This window comes from Nesoenas mayeri (genome assembly GCF_963082525.1).
Source record: "Nesoenas mayeri genome assembly, chromosome: 2".
Classification (NCBI taxonomy): domain Eukaryota; kingdom Metazoa; phylum Chordata; class Aves; order Columbiformes; family Columbidae; genus Nesoenas; species Nesoenas mayeri.
This window is the reverse complement of record NC_137543.1, coordinates 162,490,033-162,505,039: the sequence shown is the minus strand read 5'-3', so window position 1 is coordinate 162,505,039 and position 15,007 is coordinate 162,490,033. Positions and strand designations below refer to the sequence as shown.

General features: G+C 43.3%; 1 protein-coding gene across 1 annotated transcript in view; it reads right to left on the bottom strand.

Moving 5' to 3' along the window:
- TMIE (transmembrane inner ear) overlaps window positions 1-12,990 on the bottom strand; it is a gene marked incomplete at both ends in the record, with an annotated part of 29,147 nt that extends 16,157 nt beyond the window's left edge. Inside the window, 2 exons of the mRNA XM_080364238.1 lie at window positions 107-224; window positions 12,796-12,990. Of these exons, the coding sequence (XP_080220364.1) occupies window positions 107-224; window positions 12,796-12,990 (313 nt within the window). The remainder of the gene's footprint in view (window positions 1-106; window positions 225-12,795) is intronic.
- Between the last annotated feature and the right edge of the window lie 2,017 nt (window positions 12,991-15,007).

Below are 15,007 nucleotides of genomic sequence, written 5' to 3'. Positions count from 1 at the left end.
CCTTCAGCTTGCAACCTCCAAGGCCCTTTGGTCTGCAGTCCTCCAGGAATGGGTTCTACTTGGGGTGGTGCTGTGATTGGTGCAAGGCAGAGAATTACGAACTTACTGACTGCCAGGACAAAGATGGCAAAGATACCAACCACCTGCCAGAGGCGCAGCCCCCAGATCACCACCGTCTCTGAAGTGACAGGGTCCGGTTTCTTTTTCGGGGGTTCTGTGGTGGCCTGCAAAAAAGGAAGGAGAAGAAAAGAAAAAAGAAGAGAGAAATGTGGTTTAAGATTTGCAAAGGTCCCTAAAACAGTCAGAAAGACGCCAATAGAGCAGGAGATGGTAGAACCCGGTTTACTGGCTCCCCAACAATTTGGAAATCTTTGAGGAACAGAGACTTCAATAAAGAGTTTGTATCTAAAGTTTTTGCCATTTGGAAGGTCCCTTCCAACCCAAACTATTCCATGATTCTATGATTGTTTCTATTTGTCCTTCTGTGTAGCTCCTCCAGACATGTACCTCTGTGTGGGCTCGTGTCCAAACTCCGAATGTCTGCCCTCTGACATTGTCATAACCCACCTTTCAGACAGGGATTGCCCCTCTGGAGGAGAGGAGGACTCCAAAACTTGAGTAACCTGCAGCTCTATGATGTTGTTTCTTGGCTCCTTAGTTTAAAAAATGTGAGTGGGAGTAAGATTCAAGCCTAAATAAAGACATCTAGCCTTTTCTGAGGTGCTGTGAAGTATCATCCACCTGCTCACCCAGCAGGGCACAGTGTCCTATGTGCCAGCTCCTGTACTCATGTCAGACACTGTAGGACAATCTCAAATGGCACTAGACTTCATAGAAATGTCACGGCAGTTGCCTTATTACCTGTATGTACAATATAAATTTGGGAAATAAATTTGAGTGTGAGGCCACACCTGGAGTATTGTGTTCAGTTCTGGGCCCCTCAGGTCAGGAAAGAGATTGAAGTGCTGGAGCAGGTCCAGAGAAGAGCAGCAAGACTGGGGAAGGGACTTGAGCACAAGCCCTATGGGGAGAGGCTGAGGGAGCTGGGCTTGTTTAGTCTGGAGAAGAGGAGGCTTAGAGGTGAGCTCAGCACTCTCTAGAACTACCTGAAGGGCAGTTCTAGTCAGGTGGGGATTGGTCTCTTCTCCCAGGCAGTCAGCAATAGGACAAGGGGCCATGGGCTTCAACTCTGCCAGGGGAAATTTAGGCTGGAGATTAGAAAGCAATTCTTTGCAGAGAGAGTGGTCAGGCATTGGAATGGCTGCCCAGGGAGGTGCTGGACTCACTGGCCCTGGAGGTTTTTAAACTCAGATTGGACATGGCACTTAGTGCCGTGATCTGGTCAATGGGCTGGAGTTGGACCAAGGGCTGGACTTGATGATCTCTGAGGTCTTTTCCAACTCAGTCCATTCTGTGATCTACACCTTGCACTGTCCACCTCTTATTGTATGAGCACCCAGTGCCTCAGTTTCCCCACTGGTAGCAGAGAAACATTGTTCTTTTCCTACTTCTGCCTTGAGATATTTTAAGGGAAATGCCACGTGGATTTGATACAGGGACAGACATTGGAGCTTGCCTAGAAGTTGAGAAAGGACGTGAGATTTAAACCCCACTGTCACTGGGGAATGAGGAGTTGATGGACCCTTGAAGGGTAATGTAATGTGCAGGTAGTAATTCTCATGTAGTGTATTCTCTAGCTGTCAAAACAGCAAAGCTGAATGTGAGATGGGTATTTGGGTTGTATTTAAGTACTGGGGATTCAGTCGTGTTGCTTTAACCCTCTAAAGCTTATGTCAGAAAGCACAGATGTCAGATTTCATGAAATGAGAGCAAAAATGGTTCAAAACAGGTCATTCTGAACTAGAGGCTCCAGTTCTGTAGCCAAAGCTCTGATTCTCACAGCTCCAGCAGTAGGAGAGATTCATAGCAGAAAGGAGAAATACCATAGGGAGATTAAACAACGTAGTGTCAGGGAGTCAAGATTAAAGTTTAGACCAGGGGTCCTATTGCTTTTATAGATATAAATAACAGTAATGACCAAACAGCTGTTTGCAATGAAGAATCTAAGTAACTTGTATTTCCTCAGAGCCCTTGCATTAATTGAGAACATGTTAAATGTGTAGAGACAACCCAGCTGTGCTGTGAATCCAGGAGGAAAATCTCAGCTTCTCTCATTTTTTACTTCACATGAATAAACCATGAGACTGCCTGCTGGCAAGGTGGTGCTGTTTAATTTCTTTTTATGTTGTAGCTTGCAGGTTCCTTTTGTACTTTCATGTATATAAACATATGTACATCACGGTCTGGAAAATAGTTTAAGTAGAGGACATAACACCAAATTCCTCTATTCCTTAACAACATCTTGATTTTTACAGTTAAGCGGGCTTTTTCCCAGCTGTAAGTGTACTTTTCTTTTCAATTTTTATTTATTTTGAGAAAGTTTTTTAGTGGCGTTCTACATCAAACAAGTCTAGAAATCAATTAGTAACAAATTAAAATGCAACACAAGAAGAACTGACAGTTCTGCTTTTTTTTCTTCATTCATAAACAATCTTCCTTCTATATTTTGGGTCACTACTGGCAAGTTTGACTAAATAAACCTGCTCTTAACACAATGTCTACAAGACAATTTAAGCCTGATTGTCATTCAGGAAAGCATGTCTTAATCAGTTAAGTTATTCTAGGTAAAAAGGAGGTCTTTGAATTAAATCCTGTAGCTTCTACTGTATCAAAGGTCAGGTAAGATGTGTTGATGTCCTGTTTAGTGCATGTCTTCAAAAAGAGAGGAGATTTGGCTGAAGAGGCCAGTGTGTCTGATGCAACAAGAACAACAGTCTGATTTCCAGCTCCTGAAAAGACTCTCGAAGTGAAGTGTAAGGAGGGAATGAGAAAACAGGTGAAAAAAATCCCCATGGAATAATAATCATGAAAGCCTTGTCTTCTGAAGATGGTGATGTGATCTTTCCTTATGCAGTTCAGTGGTGATTTGGTTAGCACTTCAGGTACGGTGAACTGCAACCTCAGCTCCACTGACTATTGAGTAGATCTTCAACATCTATGAGAGGGTCTGGGTCAAAGAGCCTTACAGATACCTGTCTTTGGTAGAATAAACCTATCTGGAGTGGGCATTTAGGTGGGAACAGGACAAGGACCTAGTGGCCTCCATAGTAGCTAAATGCTGGACAAACAAGGTACCAAAGTCACATTGCAGATCTGGTCCTTACCTCTTGTGTGCCTCAGTTCCCCAACTCTGAGATGGGGCTGAACATGTTTCACAGGTGCGTTAAGAGGACAAATAAGGTGGTCTAGACAAGCTCCTGTGGTCCCAGCACAGTGATGATATGGTAGGGTCACACATACCAACAAGCAACACTTACTCTCTTGGTTTATGGCTTAGAAAATCAGAGCTTGATAACCCCCCACTGCTAATGAACTTCACCATATAGAATCATTTTGGTTGGAAAAGATCTTGAAGATCACCAAGTCCAATGATGTGTTGTGGTGCAGCAAATCACAGAGTTAAAACCTGCTAGTGACCTTTCAGACGGGTTGTTAGCAAAACACCTTCATTGCCTTGTATTTGACTGCAGGACATGATCTGAATTGACAACAGCCTTTTGATAGAAGCTGAAAACACTTCATTTCTAAAAAAAATAACATCTCCTAACCAGGCACATCTGCTTCCCTGCAGTGCCCTTCCCTTCTCAGCCCATGTAAGTGCTGTTAGAGCACAATTGTAATGGATACCCCAGAGTGAATTGGAGCTGGAGCTGCTCTCCAATTACTGGCCTATTTGTGCAATACAAACCATATTTCAGTCTCTTCCTAATGAAGGATGCTTCCCGCTGTGGCTGGAGTGCTTTATCTCCCAGGGGCATCCTATTGAGAATCCATCTGTGGTGAAGAGGGTTGCTGTGTGAGCCTGCTCTCCTCCAAGCTGTCGCAGCTACTCAGCACCACCCGGCCACATGTCATTGCAATTCGTGACATCCTCTCTTCTCCTTTAGCGCAGGGACTGTGGCCATGGGGCACCCAGTGCTCAAAAATCAGAGGTTCTGCAGGTGAACTAAGGGTGAAAGGGTCTGGCCAGAGCACTGCGGTCTTGTAGAGGCATCTGGCACAATCAAAGAGGTAGGAATCTGTGATATGTGGCTCAAAGATTTTCCTTTTCCTACTCTTTACAAAGCATCCAGCAACAAAGAAAGTAAATTGAAGAAGCTGTGTGTGACAGCAGCGCTAGGGAGGGCTCAGGGCACTATTTTAGGTTTATCTAGAATCATAGTATCATAGAATCATTTTGGTTGGAAAAAGATGGGAAGACGTAAATAGACAGAAAGGCGAGGGATGTGCTGACATATCAGGTGCTACAGTAATTGTGTGCCTCACACAACAGCCTAGGACTGGATCACTGTAGAAACATGTCCCTACCATCAGTTGCAGGAACACCAGTGACTGGAGCACTTGCTACCAGTTTACAGACAATTCTGGAGGAAACTATGAATGAGGAACAGCATAACCTTAAAAAAGGCTGAACTTAAGTTGGCGGGAAGAAACGATGAGGTTGATGATCCCTGCCGCATCCTTTGGTTTCACAAATGCTCTTGATGTGAACCAGTACATAAAGTAGCAGAATATATTGCATATTTAAGATAAAAGTACAAAGGGAAAAGGCATGAAGCTAGACTGCTGCAGTCTTGACCACTCATGCAGATACTTTGGTTTAATCACAGTAACTTCATATTCTTAAAGTGAGTGTTAAATGCTAGGGTCGAAGTATGCAGTGAAATTACTGTAGTGTAATGGTCAAGCTACCATATGATTAAGAAATTATCACATATAAGCTGATCTATGGCAACTGCCCATGTGTATGAACTGGGATCTGGTAGCAGATATCTAAGTTTGTATTGTCACACATGCTGATTAGACAAGGTGTCCAAACTCTTAAGAGGGATGAAAGATGCACCACTGGCCCATATCTGGTCCTCTTAGCTTTGAGATGACACGTACACTGGGAGTAATAAACGTCTTAATGAAAGTAATTCTTAGTAGCTTAAATGAACTGGAACTTCTGATTTGTGCTTAGCAACAAATGTCAAGATTTGGAGCTGTTGATTTGTGATTGGGAATGAACGTCAAGTTTTGGAGTTATTGATTTGCGCTTGGCAATAAACGTCAAGGTAATAGAATGATTGGATCAGAGACAAAAGGAAAACATGTAAGGAGGTGAAACACAGCAGAGACAATTCTAGTTCCACCAAGGGTGAACTTGTGTCCTTCCCCACCAGCATGGTCCAGAAGCAGAAGTTGGACAGATGGATGAAGAGGTTATATTTGCTATGAAGACCAACAGCATTGCTTTATCTCTGCAAAGAAGCTGTGCTAAACAAAAGACTACAGAAGACCGGAGTGAATGAAGAAGTCTTCTGCAAAAGATATTTGGCTTCAGAGAACTCTTTAGATGAAGGAAGATGTTAGGAACAGAGTAAATGCAGGCAAGAAGCAGCATTAGCAACAGTTGCATAATAATTCAATGAGGAAAGACTTCTGGAGGCAAGCAGCTGAGAGAATATCAAACAAAATGATTTGAACACACCTGAGGTGAACCTCACTACAACACTGCAAACACAAAGTTGTCTGGGCAGCCTATATGAATATAAAGATGTTGGGAAGAAAAAGAATTGAGCAGAAAAGAAATACAAAGAGACTCTGGGATGAAAGAGAGTAGAATCATATTACATAAAAGAGAAAGTTATAGCTTAGTTTAGGGTACTAAACTTCAATGTAAAGGACATAGTGATGTAGGTCTTGGTAAATACTCCATGTAGTAGTAGTTATGGAAGACCTGCACTCTCTGGAGCAGGAGCTGGAAAGCAGTGGGGGTACAGCACCAGTGCCTGAACTAAGATTAGACTGCTATGTTTAGGGACATGAAACCAACCCCTAGATAATACCAGTGATGAATGTTGAGACCAAAGCTGGACTGTTGATTGCAGTGTCTCTTGCAGAACAGTGGAACAGACCCTTAGCCTGTACTAAGCATCAACTACATCTCCCATGGAAGCTGAGACACCCAGATCACTCGTTGATGCCAACACTGTGGAAACGTATTTTTGTGTCTTAACCTTCAGGCTAAATCTCTCACTGTAAAGAAAATGCATCTAGCCTTTCTTAGGTGCTTAAAAATGCACAGTAGGAGTAGTTAAGCCTAAAATAGTTATTCCAGGGTTATTTATGTCCCAAAGAAAGTGGCACTTACATAGGGCTATTCATCCCATTGAGGAAACTTATCCAGATCTGATGAATAAATTATTATTTCTCTTCAGTGATTATTAGTGGAGCCTACAGTGACTAGCTCAGATTTAGGTGTCCAATTTCTAGATGCCCAGTTCAGAGCAGGTAAATTCCACCCTTGACATGCAATTCCTTGCTTAATCTCTAGGAAAAATGGCAAGGAAGAGAGGCAAAGGGATTTTGGGATGTTCTAGGGATCAAGTAGCTCCTTGGCAGGAGCTGGAACAGGGGCTGGTGGCCCATTACTGCCCCTTGCTTTAGTTTTCCAATGACTCCACCCTATAGGGCTGGTTTGGGAGGACCTAAAGTAGGAGTTAAGGCTGGACCATGTTCATGATGCTCTGGCCTCTTTTGCTTTATCACCCACCATGGCAGGTTGTCCTAGGTGGGGAGGCACAACATTTGCTTCCATTGAAGACTGAACTAAGCCCAGCTGGATGGCTTGTCCCCAAGTGTAGTGGAGCCCAGGTATGTCTCCCTCATCCCAGTGTGTCTCAGCAATGAAAAAAGAAGCTCTACATTATGCACGGGCACCAAATTTAAGCTTCTCCAAGTGCCCAGCAAAGGCTGGGAGGAGGAAAAACTACCCTATAATGAGCTGGATCTGAACTGACATTGGACACTCAGGGCGGTAAAACATCTGCTAAACCCCAAAACACTAAATCATTTGCAGGCAAGATGAATTTTTAGGTCAGAACAGCTTGACACAGGTTCTTCTAACTATATATTTTAAAAAAAAAGGCAAAAAAGCTTTGTTTCTGATTCATTTCAGGCAGGTAGAAACTGTCACCAGTGATGGTGGGGGAAGCAGCAGTATCGTCCTAAGTGGAAAAGGAGACAGCTGCTGGAGGCAAGGCAGGAGTTTCATTTGCTTCATTAAGCAGCAAAGAACACAAAATTGTAAAAGGCACTGCTTTTCAAGTTGTGCTTTTTATTTTTTTTACATGCCCTTTCTAATTAGGCTTGACTGATGTTGCTGTTTTGCCTACAGCATGGCTGGGCTTTGAAAAACTAATAAGGTTTATTCCTAATTGCATTTGATTACAGATATCTAAAGGCTAGAGATGGTTCTGGTGGCCTAAGCTTTAAATAAATGCACGTCTGCACTCTCTCCTTCCCCTGCCTTCCAAGTAGTAAGGAGGAGATGGGACAATCTGACCATGGATCTCCATTCAGGCAAAACTTGTCTAGGGAGGCCACCAAAATCCTTTGCAGTGCTGGGGAAACCCTGGCAGAGTCCAGATGCAACATCAAAAATGCAGTAACGATAATTGATTTGTGACTTCACAGGTCGAGGGCCAATATAATGCAATTGTGTATTTAGAAAGAAAAAAGGCTGGTCATAATGATTGTATATAAGTGTGATAGCTGATAAATGTAGTAATTAATGTTGAATTATAGTGTAGATGTTGCCCTGGTGATGAGGTTTACTTGCACCAGTTCTGCTCCTGGGCTGACCAAAGGACTCTCTTGAGGTCTCAGACCTCCAGCATCCCTAGTTCCCAATGGGAACCCAATTTTTCCATATCTGGACCAGTTCATGGTCCTGTGAACAACAGTTTCAGATTGAACCCTGATCCCTCTTTTCATCTGAGAACAGCAGCAGTCGCACAACAGCCTCTTTAGCATAGCTGTAGGATTTGGAGTAGTTGGTAGCAGAGACCATATATTTAGTTATAGATACAATCCCTGTGTATATAAGCAAAACCCTAAAAATTCTCAGAGGTTTTTGAGGTTTTTTTGTTTGTTTGTTTGTTTGTTTGTTTTCTTAAAGTTTATGTAGCTTTGGTTCTGGGAGGGTCCAGTGACTTCATATACTCTGTGCCCACCTCTCTTGAGTCTGTCTTCTCAGTCAGACCATGACAAGGAATTTTTTTATAGAAAAATGGCTTTTATAATTTTCTAAAATATTTTGAATCCAGCTGGCCAAAAATACTGGTATCTTCCTTAAAGATGACATTCTTAAAGCTAACACTTACCTCTCAAATCATCATGCATTGCTTGTGTATGTTCTCCTGAACTGTTATTCTCTTGTTTGTTCTTTTTATTGTCAGCTATTGAGTTAAATCTATGCATCCACATGGGAAATCAACCTCAGGAGTCCACTATAACTCCTCGGTAATTTTTCCTGCCTTCATTTAAACAACAATCTCACATGAGTATTTTTAGATTATTGCTTACAGCCTCACATCCATCACACTTACTTGGAGGCTGCAAATGAGGGTTACTGTCCCTAGAGCCCAACAATATATAGCTAAGTGTAGTACAAATGGAACACCACTTAACACCCTGTGTATCAAATGTATCATTTGTTTATATGGCCATTTCAGAGTGGGAGGACTCAGAAAACATCTGAAAACCTTTAATTAACACCTCACATTTTTTTAAAATGGCCTTTAATTTATCTTGCAGTGATCTTCTTCCCCAATTCCATCAGTATTTGCCTTTATTCCACTGCAGCTATTCGTAACTAGTAGAAATGATTAAAATGGTTTGGTTTTGCTGTTATTTTTTTCCTACTCTCAAGTTTGTGTTGCAGCTTTTCCAAGGAGTTCAGGATAGAATGACAGAAGATCAGAAGTATCTGTATTTTTTTTCCTTTCTTGGTAGAGAGAAGGGGCAACTTTTTCTGGTGTGAGAAAGTTTCTGAAGAGTTTATTTTACATGACTTCCTAGGACAGAGTTTCTCCTCCTGACTAGAAGGCTCTAAACTCCAACCCAAAGCTTAATAAAGGTCTGAAAGATGCAGAATCTGCCTCGATAAGGGGATAATCAACTAAACTACATGCTACATCTTTAACATGTGATATGTCTTCCCACCTCAGCATCCAACTTCACACCTCATCCAGGCCTCTTAAGACCTTACCTGATACAGGTTATCCTGATTGTTTTCTCCATGAGGAATACTTTACATCTGGGGGCAGAGCACCCATGGGGCTGATGGGCCTAATGTCCACACAAAGGAGGTGGACACCTGCTACAAAACAGTAGGCAATGCCATGGCCCGGTTTTCAGACTTCCATGTTTGTTTCTATCTACTCTGATTCTCTCCTTTAGGGGGCTGCAGACAGACAGAAATGTTTATAACAAAGGAGGAAACACAAGTAAATCAAATGAGGGCTGAGAAAATCATTGGGATAAGAATGAGAAGATCACTGTTTCCATGAGGAGTTAAATAACGAGCCATATGGGGGTAACTTGGAAACTGTGGTCTATTCCAGATGGTTTTTCAGTATTTAGTATCAATAAAGTGACTCAGATAAGCATAGAGTTTTCCCTGTGCTTTCCCAAAGCAAAGCCCTGATGGTTTTCCTCTTACGCTGCAGAGCAGACTATTCCTTTAGCTGATTACAAAATAATCACAAAACATTATGATGCTAATTTTGAGCCCAGGCCCAGAAGAGGATTGAATCTAAGAAGTGTTGAAGTTAATACCAGCCTCTAAGAACGGACATTTCTCTTCCAGAGACACTGGAAATGTTGATGCTCTTTCCTCTCTCACTTGTCCTAATTCTCTTTCAGTGTGTCCCTTGGGCATGAACAAGGTCTGATGGGCAAAAACAGTAGTAATATGAACTCTGCTATTGCATTGTCTCTCCTTCCCTGTATGAGATGCCTGTTTCTTGAAATATATACTTCATCCTAGCTGGGTCACTTGGAGAAATTATGGGGAAGATGGAAAGCTAAGGAATAAACCAGTGCTATATGCATTTCATGTAACGGATGTTACTTTATGGGAGCTGAATATGTCTGAGCAGCCTTGTGCAAAAGGAAAAAAAAAAAGACAAAGTTGTGTTCTCTTGTTCTTCAGTCTTCTTCTGGTAGAACATCAGTGTGATGCTGGAAAAGAGCATTTTCCCTGTATTCTAGGTGTTTATCTGGTACCTGCTAACATCTGAGGATGTGAATGCATTTTAAAGGTCAGGATATGGAGGCACTAAAGTGTGTCCTGGTAGAGTTATGTGGGTGTGTAGCTTCACAAATCTGTGAAAACTACAGCTGAACTTGGACAGGGGGCTCCTGAGGAAGAGTCTGCAGCTCTGGGTGCAGGAGGTTCCCCCTGCAATGGGCCTTCCAGGAGGTCCCTCCGCAATGGGCTTTCCAGGAGGTCCCTCCGCAATGGGCCTTCCAGGAGGTCCCTCCGCAATGGACCTTCCAGGAGGGCTCCTGGTGCACCCAATGGGGCAGTGTCCAGCCTATGGAGCTATTTCCAAATTTACTCAGTGCCACGGTAGCTTGCAAACCCTTGGAGAGTTAACTTTCAACCTAGGGGGCTGAGAATACTTCCAAAAGGCCTCTGAAAGAGTAAAGCTTTTTGTCAATGCAATTAGGTTTGATATTCAGCAGCTTTTATTGCCTCCTCGCTCCCAAGTGGAAAGTGCACATAAATCTGCAGATTTGAAAACACTCGAACACCATTAAACAAGAGCATCTTCTTGTTTCTTTACTTTTCCTTACTGAGTGCATTTTTTGTTTTGGTGGGGTTTTTTGTTTGTTTGTTTTGCTTTGTTTTGTGTTTTTTTTTTTGTTTGCTTGTTTGTTTTTGGTTTTTGTTTCTGAGCTCATTGAAATGCTTTGATGCCCAGCCCCTTTGACTTTCTCTCCTTTTGCTTCGGTGGGCTGGCTCAGCATAAATTGAATTATTCAGGATAACTGCATAGTGTAATTGTTTGAAGTAAAAAGTCCTTGCAGAGCTTCGGAGCAGCCTGTATTTCATCTGCTTTTAGAAATACAGAAACAGACTGTTCATCTAATCTCATAACTACCACACCTAGTAGTTAACCTGCCGTGCAACTTGTGTTTCCAGATGAGATTTGCTCTTTCTGAAATGCTATAACAAGCAGACAGGTTTTTAAGAAAGTCTGGTAGAAGTAAAGCAGACCATAAAATTACACCTGTTCTACAATAGTTTCGCCGTTTATCTTTGTTTTGCTTTGTCATGAGGACAATTCCTGTAAATCTGTGTCTGTGAAACATAATGAGAGAACATCTTCTGGTTGGGGTGGATGCTGTGTCTGCACATTGCTCCGGCTTCAGCGAAGCGTGATTTGCGAAATGTGCTCTGTAAGAGTAAGTTCTGCCTCACTTGTCACCTTGAGAGCTCTTGTAGGCTGAACAGACTGGAAAAATGTGAAAAAATGTCTACAGCAGAGAGTGTGTGCGAGTTTGTAAAGGAGCTTTAGGTTCCTGTTTGCCTTGCTGGGGATATTATATTGTGGTCGTATAGGATGGGTTTGTTATTCCATTTGAAAATCCTGAATTAAGTAACTTTAAAATGAGAGAACCAGAGTGTCAGGGCAGAAGATGGGCCACAGAGTGGGGATATTAACTCAGCAGGGTTGTCTTTGTCTCTGATGTATTGGTGATGAGCTGCTAAAATTTGCAGAGCACAGGCTGAGATCAGACCCGGCTTGATGCAAGGCCAGAGGTGGGGGCAGAGCAATCAGGGGTGAAAAGTTTTAAAAAGTTGTAATTAATATTTTCTTATGCCAGCCCATCAGAGCCCTTAACACAGCTACGCCTGCACAGTTGCATTTTTGAGCACTTTAGTTAAATCTGGCAATCAGAGCGGATTAAACTCTGCTGCAAGAACATGCTGCTCATTGGCACTGCAGCTCTGGGGCTTTGACCCTGGGCCAATGCAGCAGCTGCCTCTTTTGTGGCTCAGACCTTAGGAAAAGTGAGGAAGAGTTTGAAAATGGCTGGGCTGCCACATTTTTGGCAGCCATAATTCTAGGGGGCTGTCCTTCCAGATAGGACTCTTACTTCTGAAACTGCTGGAAAGAAGTTCTAACTGCTACCAGGGTGCAGATCTGGGTTGTGAAGCTGCTTTTCCCTCCTGTTTCATCCCAGCTTGGCTGTAGGGAGCTGGAGCAATGGGAATGTGTAGTCATCCTCAGGGGAAAGCTCTGAAACAGAACTGTGGGTGAGGAGCATGTCTTCAAAAGTTAATGTCTTTGCTGAACTAGAAGGAAGGGGGAAAAACAGAAGAAGAAAAATGCAGCCCAAGCATTTAACTTGGGCAAGTACATCCAGGGTCAGCATAGATAGAATCATAGAATCATTTTACTTGCAAGAGACCCTAAAGATCATCAAGTCCATCCATTAACCTAAGTTGTTTCATCACCTGGGTCATGTCTGCTCCTTCTCTTCTTTCCCTGAGCCTCTGATGTGGGGCACTTGTTGGACACACAGTGGTGGGCTAGAAAATGCTGCGTTGTGACTTCAGCCCTTTATATTGTGTTAAGCCCTTTTTGGGGCTTAAAGCAGCCCTTAAGTGCTGACTATCCTCAGCAACTATTGGCATTTTAAAAGCACCTTCCTTCTAGTGCTGGCCCAGCAGAAAGCAACAAGCATCTCCCAGAGAAAGCCTCTAACTCCTTGGAGCCACCTTAAATTCCCTGCCGTCCGTACTACCTGTCCCCCCTGCCTAACGTGCAAAGAAAACAACATTATTTCAGGACACCCCTACCCACCCAGTCTGTAAAACAAGTTGCTCCTTACCTCGATTAACTGTGCTACGGCAACTCTTGAGCAGGACAAGAAGAGGGAGGAGGACCTCACCCAGGAGAGAGGATGCTGCAAGGGTGGATCCCACGCCATCTTCTCTCCCCAGTTGATCTTCGACTTCTGCGTCGTCGTAGCCCAAAGCAGGGGAGGTTCTGAATAACCCAGCCAGCTCTCAGCAGCCTTCAGCATTTACCAGAAGCAGTCGCGTGCTGTCCTGGCCCTTCTTTACTGCCTTCCTTTCTAATCCAGCAGCCACAGAGCTGACGCCGGGGGAGTCATTAATTAATTAGGCTGGTGTCGCTTACAGAGTGCTCTGCTGCTCCTCAAGCCAGGCTTAGTGACTGGGGGACGCGGAGAGTAAAGCAGCGCTCAGAGCTCTCGCCGCTCCCCCAGAGGAAGGCGATTCACTCATTAAGATCCTGGATTTCTTTAATTTTTGTTTCTTAACAGCTGCCTGACTGATTCCAGCTCTCTTGTTCTTGTTTTCCTCCTGGCCTGTTGAGAGAATTCTCTTCCTCTAATGAAAAAGGGCTGTACGCCAAGACGATGCATCATCAGCATCATATGCTAGCACAGTCCAGAGTTACTAGACATGAGTATTTGACATCTTGGGATTTTGAAAGCATTTTTCATCCCTGAAGGATCTTGAGGATGTGATGCTACAGCCTGCAACTTTACCTAGGCTTGAGCTCTGGAGAGAGATGAAGGCAACTGGGAAGAGCATGTGCATAGCAGGCTGTAGAAGCTGAAGCTGTAGAGCCACCATCTACAGCTCAGCTCTGCTTGAGGAGCTCAAGAAAATTATCTGAATCAGAAGGGCAGGGAAAACACAGCTTAAGGGGTTTGAGGGAGCGTGCGACTCTCAACTGGACTGTCCTTTCACCAAGGAGCAGACAAAACCTCCATCCACAGAGTGAAAAAGAGGGTTGGGAGGAGAAGGACTGGATCAATCAGGTTTACTATATTCTCCCATACTCATAATTTCTTGTAGTATTCTTTACTGGGAGAAGCCCGGGATTTTCATCAAGAAAACAAGCAATGAGATCTAGGAGGATCTCATAACTTCTGCTTCTTGTGTTCTAGCACCTTTAGAGAACCGAGCACAATTTCAGGGAGAAAAAAAAAATAAGAGCTCTGTAGCAAATTAATATTTTACAAGCTCAAATAGGCAAGCCAGCTTTAAGGTTTGCATTACTGATTAGATTGTGAAGATGAGAGGAGGGTGGAGTGATGCCAACATGTGTATGGCTTCAGAGGAAAAGCAGCTGTTCGGTTCTTTGCTGCATTTATGCTCACTGCAGGTTTACAGGGCTGTTGTGTTGTTGTTGTGTTGGCTGTTGTGTTCCCAAGCATGAGATGATGAGAAACTCTGTGCTTGGAAAATTGGTATAAGAATCGGGAAAGTAAATGCAGGATGCTGTTATAAGGTCTTGTCAGCAGACAACAGACGGTGGCAGCATCGAGGCAGGGAATTGTGCTTCTGCTGCCTCAGAAGTTGTGCAGCTTGGTCCTCCTTTTCCTAATGAAAACCCACTGTGGGGCTCTGAGATTCTAAGCAGTTGTTCATCGAGCTGGTTTAAATGTTTTTCAGCTTGATTTCTTAAGGAAACGGGGCTTTTGGACATAATATTTTGCTTGACCCTCTCCTCCTCCCTTCATCCTGCCCTCCATCCTGTGGACTTGGTTGTTTTAATTTAGCTGAAACAGGCCAAGGGGCAATCGTCTTGGAAATACTGAGTTTCTGTGCATTTCATTTTAAAAATATGCCATTGGGTAAAAAGCTGAATCAGTTACAGACCCATGGAAGGAACAAGGACAGTGTGTAGACAATTCTTACTGGATCCACACTGAGCAGAGATGCTACAACCAACCGAACCATGGGGAGCTTTGTTTTGTGCCAGCGTCTTGCCAGACACCAGCAAATGCAACCACAGGGCATAAATCCATGGAAAACTGCTGCTTATGAGACTGTTTCCTTTTAGAAAACATTGTCTAAGCACTTGTCTGCTTGTGGAAATGCACTTGCTGTGCCCTAGATCAAACACAGTATGAGCTTCTGAAGCCTCTGGGCTGCTATTTCTGGGGTGTAGTTTATTGTGTCTTGCTCATGGGCTGGAGTTCAACACTGATCCCATCCTTTTATTTGCAGGTTCTCAAGGGGTATAGTTTGTTGGTGTTTTATTTAACGCTCTGAGCACGTTAGATT